The sequence below is a fragment of the Alligator mississippiensis genome, chromosome 6 (genome assembly GCF_030867095.1).
Source record: "Alligator mississippiensis isolate rAllMis1 chromosome 6, rAllMis1, whole genome shotgun sequence".
NCBI classification, from domain to species: Eukaryota; Metazoa; Chordata; order Crocodylia; family Alligatoridae; genus Alligator; species Alligator mississippiensis.
In genome coordinates this window covers 27,805,622-27,813,432 of record NC_081829.1, presented here as the reverse complement: position 1 = coordinate 27,813,432, position 7,811 = coordinate 27,805,622, and the positions used below count along the sequence as shown (strand labels likewise).

The following is a 7,811-nucleotide window of genomic DNA, read 5'->3' as shown; positions in this document are numbered from 1 at the left end:
GCGATAAGAAGGTTCGGTTTTATTCCAGGTTCAATTACTTTAGCAAAGCTCATTATTTTCTTGGGGAGAGGGTAAAATTAAACAAACCAGCATTATATGTATAACAGAGGCTATTGTTTCTTAATGTTTCTGCTACAGAGAAAGTCAATATAAATTACCTGGGGAAACTTTATTTTGTAAATCCCTCTAAAATGAACAATGTCTTAGTTTACTAACCTGTTGACTACTCTTATTACTAGTACCAGTCACATCTGGACAGTAACACTGGTATTGCATCTCTCTGCCGGAATATAAAGACACATAATTTATAAATAGATCTGGCTGTCCCTGGAACCTACATACTGTCAACCTTGGGATGCAGTACTACATTTTAATTAATACTTGTTTATTGCATAATTTTATGTTGCATTAGTTAAGGTTACTGCCTTTCCTTTCCCACTAGTGGTATGGTACTGAGTTAATTTGGGAAAATAAATAAAGGCTTAGCCTATTTAAAGACATCCACCTGTTTAGAAACATCAACTGCCCACCAAGAAAGCATAGTTCAGCAAAAGCTCTACTGCAAATACTGAGGCAAGTCTCTGACAGGCTCGTGGCCATCTAAGTCAATATATGCCAATGGAGCAGTCAGGGTCTGAAGAGAGTCAGAACCTTTCAATCCATGAACGCTTCAAACCTGACATTCCTTCTATCAGAGAGCTGGAATGTATTTTGGATAGCTGCAGGATGGAATTAAACCATGTGGATGAAGTATGGTCTAATCTCTATATAGGTGACATGTAAGTGTTATTTACAGCTGATCTATTCTTTAGGATATACAGCATATGGTAATCTATATTGTCCAACTGTTTTACTTGGCTGTATTGGATAAACAACTTAGCAGTCTTAAAGGAGACCTCCTGAATAGAACAGGGGAGACTAAAATAGCACAAAATCAAAGGGACAAATATTTCCCATCTGGAATATTATCCCTATTATTTTATTTTACTTAACTTATAATTATTTAAGAAATGGATTTTACAAATACTCCAAACCTTATCATATTGGTGTGTATATCACTGAGACTTGAAAAAAGGAAAAATGTTCTTCTAAAGTAGACAGCTCTACTATCCACACAATTTGTTTTTCAGCAGAAAGGCCATTTTAAGTTTAAACCAATGCAATATTCTAGGACTTGTTTGCCATGCACGTTGATTTCAGCTAAAAAATATGGCCACTTAAATTAAATTGGGCCCATTAATAAAATTTGTGGCTAATGGAAGCTATTTTCGGAATATTTTTTCACTCTTACAGAGGTGGAGTAGCTACAATATTCTTTTATGTTGATTCAGCAAAGCACCTGACACACGCTTACCTTTAGCAAGTTCTTTAGTAGTACGAGGCCAATGGAATGTAAGAACATTTTAAAAGTTATACGAGTACTTAAGCAGTTTCCTGAATCAGCACCTTAAATATGAAGATGGGTTTACAAGAAAAAGCTTCAGTTCAACTCCTTCCTTCGGTGCCCTACAAAATAAATTTCCTGATCTCTTGCACGCAGCATCTTACCTTTGGAAAAGGTTAGTACAACTGAGAAAAAAATGGAAACTTTCCCCACAAAGTATCCAACATGCACTTTTCTCAAGGTTGCAGTAATTCTTTGAAGTGAAACTATTTTGGCTCCAATGCTACTGGAACCTCACTTTTAACCTTAATCAAGTCTTTTGTTTAATAATACGCTGAAAAGAGCTTACCTTCAGTTATGTAAAGATATACCAGTTCTTATAGTTCCTTATGCTTTTTGTACAAACATAGTGTACTGTCATTTAGAAATATGATGATGCTTAGTAGGGCTCTTTTTCTAGTAAAGTGCGTTCCGTGTTCATAACTTCATGTTCAATGCTAATGCGATTGCTCACATGCTAAGTGAAGCATATGGTTAACTATTTGCTAGAATACCATATTAAATATGAAGGCATTTGTTAAATGTCAGAGGTGGGTAAATTAGGCCCTAATCAAAAAAGTTGTTTGTACGCAAAGCTCCCAATGAAGTTAATCAGAATTCAGAACATGGAGGGGCTTTCTGGCTTGGAACCAAACTGGGAAATTGTCTGCTGCCCTGGTGGGGTCCATTCCAACTTTACAGAAGTTGTGTACATAGAGTTTGTTGAGCTGAGTTCAGCATGGGTGTTTGTTTCTTTCTCTAGCCTAAGAAGGCATAGATTTATGCAAAGTAGACAAGTCTAGAACCTGTTTTTATGATTATATTTTGACAGATAGAGGATAAAAAAGAACCAAGCTTGTGTTGGGGAAATAAAAACATATGTTAAGAAATTACAACAATATTTTACATTTCAAATCTGCAAATGCAAATCAGGAGTTATAATCTGCTCCCCAAGTGTAGTCAGTTAGAGAACTGTGTAACTGAGGGCTTGTCCATAACGATGATTTGCCATAATTACTGTTGGTAGCTGGGACAAAGGAGGGGCAGGGACAGAGTAGTTAAGATGTCTCATTATGGCAAAATTAATTCAATTCTTACTCTGGACTCATGCTGAAGTCACCCCAGCTCACCCAGCCAAAAATAGGTACCTGGCTGTTCAGACTGCGCTTTCAGCTACAGAAACTTAACCATGCCAGATTTACACTTTTGAATTTTGAATTTTTGGGGGTTAATCGCTGATGTTTAGCCAGCTGGACAATTCATTGTGAAGAGGCAACACAATTTGTCCTGGTGCAGGTATAACAGTAGCATAGACCTAAGAGCAGAATTCGGTCAGTTGAATTAAATGTCTGTATTATATGAAAGCAGACAGCTTGATTTGGCTCACTGTGGTCTAAACTTCACTGACTTCACTGAACTTTGAATCAGGCCGTATGACTTGGAAAACACCTCTCTGGATTTTTAAATGGATCTCCCTTAACCCTCACAATTGCATTATGAGTTTTTACTTTGTAGGACTTACTCAGAAAAGGAACACTTTGCAGAATGGATGGTGAAAGTGAAAGTCTCCAGGTTCTCCTATTACTCCCTAACTCATAGGATCTTTGTACCCCTGTTTTGCACACTCCTCTATTTTGAGCCTCTCCTTATGATTCCTAAGGGTATTCACATCCCAGATTGTGGTTTGCAGTTGTATTTTAAAGTGCTTTTATTTTGTTGAAAGGTTAGATAAATGTTGAGAGGGAAATCTTGCCTTTTGTAGGAGCGCAGGAAACCAATCTATTTAAAATCATTAGCTTCCTTTTTTTGGCTTGGAAACAATATTTTCACGTGAAATGGCAAAACTCAACTAGCTGAAAATATAGCTATTACAGTAAAGAGCCAAGGTGAGCTGACAGGCTGAACAAGACCACAGATCTTAACCACTGGAGGCTGAGTAGAAAGAGAAAGTTAAAAATTTTAATCATAACAAAAGCAAAACTGCAGAGGTTTTTCAAGAACAGCTAACAGGATTGTTGTCATAGGAAGTTACACACATAGTGAGAGGGGGTGCTTTTGAAGGAAACAATGTCTCTTCACAATAACATGCAGTTGTACATTTTCAGCATCTGCTATAAGAGCATCACAATAGCAACCTCAACTTTCTGTTTTCCACTTTGTGTATTTAACATGCACACAACAAACCTCAGAGTGCAAGGGGTATTCAGCTGCTCACAGAGTAACACACAATGAAAAAATGAAGTGCAGTGAGCTGACTGCATGGAATCTTTCACATCTCGTTCTTCATAGGTTGATAGCACATGACAAGAAGGAGCTGCGGAAACTTGGCATCACTCATGTCCTGAATGCTGCACATTCAGCGTGGGGAAGCAAAGGGGACCAAGGTTTCTATGGCCCAGAAATCCATTACCATGGCATAGCTGCAGAAGATTCAACTGATTTTAACCTTCGCATGCATTTCTACCCTGCCTCCAAATACATTAACAAAGCACTGAGTGTTTTGAATGGTAAGAGCCTTTTGATGATAATCCTCCATATTTATGTGGCCAGTTTCAACCAAGGATCACAAACTGCTTTGAAAGCATCAGCTAAGCCTTACCCAACATTGATGGGAGGGAAATATTATCTTCCTTTATGGGTAGGACCAAACTGAGGCACAGGGAGTTTTGATTAACAAGATAAAAACAAATCAGGATGTAATGACACCTAGTTTTTAAAAGTCATTCTAGGTTGATTTAACACAACACAACACACTGGAACTATTTACTTTACTGAGTATGAAAGGTCTTCCTTCTCACAATGTACTTTTAGCTAACAACAATCACAGAGATGTGCCAATAAGAGATTTACAAAAATCAGGATTTTTCTGTTTCCTTCTATCATAATTGTTTCAAGACTCCAGAAAGAGAAACTAATTACTGTTCATTTACAGAAAGGATCACTGGAATTTCCTGAAGGTTAGAATACTCCACCCATCATAAATTAGGACTCTGTGAACAACTGGGCAAGGTAGAATCACCAACAGGAAGGACAGGCAGTTTTTCTACCTATGAAAAACCTTGAAGGAATCATCAGGGAGAGATTCAATCATTGATTCTGTCAGAGGCTCTGTAAACACATCCCCTGGCAACTGTAGCCACACTCAGTCTCCAGGTGGCAAAGCTTATTTCTGGGCATTAATAGCCCCTATGACAGGCCTACTTTTTGTCCCCGCTGCTTCTGGGAGGATAGTCTTCCTTCAGAACCATTCACCAAAAGCTTATGGTAACCAGGAGCAAGTACCTCACAGGTGACTAATGTCTTGTAAACTGAAGTCCGACCTATTTATTTCTCATCCCCTTCCATGCTGTGCTGGAACACAAATATGCTTGCACAAGGCTAACAAGAATTTGTACCATAGTTACATCTTGGGTGCAGTACCTGTTTTAATGCCCACAAACAATATTCTAAGTACCTATAATTATCCACAGGAAATATGTGACACAGACAGCAGCTGTAGCACTGAGCTTCCCTCATAGTGCCCCTTCTGTATGCTTTAGTACCACTGCTAATAGAGCAATAGCTATTGCTCTATTAGAGGCTTCCTTCAAGGTTAGTCATTGGTAGGACTGCCTTCTCTTTCCTGTGGCCTGAATCCACCTTATCCAAAGGTGTAGTTAATAGGCCTGTCGAAGTGGCTAGTATTCACTTCAAATTTGGATTTGGCTGATTCGGGGGACAGTGATTTGATTCGGTGATTCGTCACTCTCCCAAATCGATTTGGCCAAATCAGCCAAATCTCCGAATTGGACAGGCCCTATCCCCATCAATGGCAGCCCTGCCCACCCCAGCTCCCAGCTCTTAAAAAAAAGCCCTGGTCACTGGCTCCTGTCAGGTGCGGGGGTGGGGGGTGATCCCCGTTGCCCCCTGCTACCCCATGCTGCATGGGGAGCTCTGCCATGAGCCCCCAACTCCCACCTGCTCTCCTAGCCCCCTGCCCCAAGGCTAACCCGCCCAAACCCAGCTCCCAGCTCTTTAAAAAAAAAAAGAACACCCCCCCCCCCATTCACTGGCTGCTGCCAGGCAGGGGGGTGATCCCTGCTGAACCCCATTACCCCACGCTGCAAGGGGGCTCTCCATGAGCCCCCAGAAGCCCCAAGGCCACTGCAGCAGCTGGTGAGTGGGGGCTTTTTTTTTTTATTTTTTAAACAGCCGGGAGCGGGGCCAGGCAGGGCAGCCATGAGGGAGGCTGGGAGAGCCGGTGGGCAGCGAGCAGGGACTGCTTGAATCCCCAAAGCTCTCTGAATCAATTCAGAGGGTTTTGAATCAATTCAGACCTTTTTATTGATCTCCTGATTTGATTCAGATTCAGAGATTTGGCCGATGAATCAAGCCGAATCTCTTCCAAATCAAGTCAGCACCCGAAGCTTTGCACAGCCCTAGTAGTTAGGTTTCTGTGGTCCATTTATTTCTCTGTCAAGACCACTAACAATGTTGCATAATAGCAGCCTAATCTACTAGGCTGTGGCCTTCCCTCCCCCTAACTTTTTCCTATGCTGGAAGACAATGGCTCTCATATCAAAATAGATTGAGGCCTTTCAATCAAGTTGGATTCAAGGCAATGTCCAAGAGATTAAAGTTCAGGCAGTCTATCATCATTATACTAAGCTCCCCAGCCCTCATTGTGACACTTTGAGGAGACAAGAATGTAACTCGTATTTCTCTCTCTTTTTCAGGAAAAATCTTGGTTCACTGTGTGCTTGGTAAAAGCAGATCTGCCTCTCTAGTGCTAGCTTATCTTATGATCTACCATCACTTCTCACTAGCTGATGCTGTAGAAAAAATTATCCTGCACCGAGCCATTTTCCCAAACCGAGGGTTCCTGAAACAGCTGCAGGACCTAGACATTGAACTGCGCTACAAAATAAAATTGTGTGAGCTTTTATAACCTGAGGGAAAAGGAAAGATCAGTATTGGCTAAATACAAAGGAAGCATCCCAAACAGAATCATAAAGCATAATGAAGTAAATGATGAAATTAACAGGGAGCAAAACTCATGTGCCAAACTCTATCCCAGCCCTAAAAGTTGGGAAGATTTTAGATCTGGCTCTGAATTTCACATCTTGCTCCTCTCTGTTGAGTTAATTTTGGTTTGACCAACTCCGGGTAGAACTTTTTTAACTAACTTGGGCCTGCCTCCTTATTGACCCTTGATTTGCATGCTCTACCAGTCTGGGACTGTTGTAGGATTCTAGTTTCAGAGTAACCCCTCCTGAAGAAAACCCTGAATTCCTATGTCTTTTTTGGGTATAGGATGCTTTAGTTATATTAGGGAGTGGGGATTTTCAGGGAGCTTGAAGCTTCCCACTTTCCTGGAAAGTTCTGTGAATAAATGGGGTTTCTTCCCATCTCGCTGAACCCCATGGTTTCCCTCACCCTGTCGTCAAAGGGGTCATAGGAAACCAGGGCTGGAAGAGACTACACAAGGTCATCTAGTCCAGTCACCTACTCAAGGCAGGATTATCCCTGACTAAACCATCCCACTCAAGTGTCTGTCTAACCTGATCTTAGAAAAAAGGATTGGGGTTCTACAGCCTCTTTAGGTAGCCTGCTCCACTACTTAGCCATCCTCACAGGAAGAAAGTTCTTCCTAATCTCCAAGCTAAATTTCCTCTGCTACGTTTCAAGGCCATTGCTGCTACCCCTGTTCTAGTTCTAGTCATAAATACAGGATTATTGCTGAATTTCATCCAGTCAATTTTAGACCTTTTTCTCTGGTTTAGCCCAGTCATTCTAGCTCTTACCCTTCCCCCCATCTCCACCCCATGTCTGCAACTCCACTCAACTTGGTGTCATCTTCAAATTCACCAAGTGTACACTGAATCCCATCCTCCGAATTATTAATACAGGTGTTAAACAGATACCAGACACAGGAGACTCTGGGAAATACCACTTGATATGTACTCCCAACTAGACATTGAGCAATTGGTAACTACTTGTTGAGCATAACAATCTTCCCAGCTACGTATCCACTATACATTTCTTTAATTTAATCTGTACTTCCTCATCTTACTAAAGAGAATGTAGTGGGAGACAGTGTCAAAAGCCTTTTTAAAATCAAGGTACATCACATCTACTGCTCTCCACCCATCTACAGAGCCTGTTAGGAACATAAGGAAATTAAGTTGGTCAGACTTAATCTTGGTACGGTACATCCATGCTGGCTGTTCCTGATCAACTTGTTATTTTTTAGGTGTTTAGAAATAGATTCTGTGAAGACCTGCTCTATGATCTTTCTCAGTATCAAGGTCTGATTGACTGGTTTGTAATTCCACAGGTCCTCCTTCCCCCTTTTAAAGAAAAGCACTCAAATTGCCCTATTCCAGTCATCTGGGAAGTCACCCAACCT

The 7,811-nt window shown here is 40.9% G+C and overlaps 1 protein-coding gene across 1 annotated transcript; it reads left to right on the top strand.

Annotated features, from left to right (window-relative positions):
- Positions 1-618: 618 nt before the first annotated feature.
- LOC102560161 (dual specificity protein phosphatase 26) lies at positions 619-6,684 on the top strand. The gene is made up of 3 exons (XM_006267393.4): positions 619-779; positions 3,713-3,930; positions 6,139-6,684. The coding sequence occupies exons 1-3, from the start codon at positions 619-621 to the stop codon at positions 6,348-6,350; spliced, it is 591 nt and encodes a 196-aa protein (XP_006267455.4). The 3' UTR covers positions 6,351-6,684.
- Positions 6,685-7,811: the final 1,127 nt, after the last annotated feature.

Excerpts from the sequence above, each read along its gene's own strand:
- LOC102560161 (XM_006267393.4), top strand. The coding sequence starts at position 619 with ATGGAGCAGTCAGGGTCTGAAGAGAGTCAGAACCTTTCAATCCATGAA. Across the intron at positions 780-3,712 it reads AATCTCTATATAGGTGACAT|GTTGATAGCACATGACAAGA; the intron begins GTAAGTGTTATT and ends CGTTCTTCATAG. Across the intron at positions 3,931-6,138 it reads AGCACTGAGTGTTTTGAATG|GAAAAATCTTGGTTCACTGT; the intron begins GTAAGAGCCTTT and ends TCTCTTTTTCAG.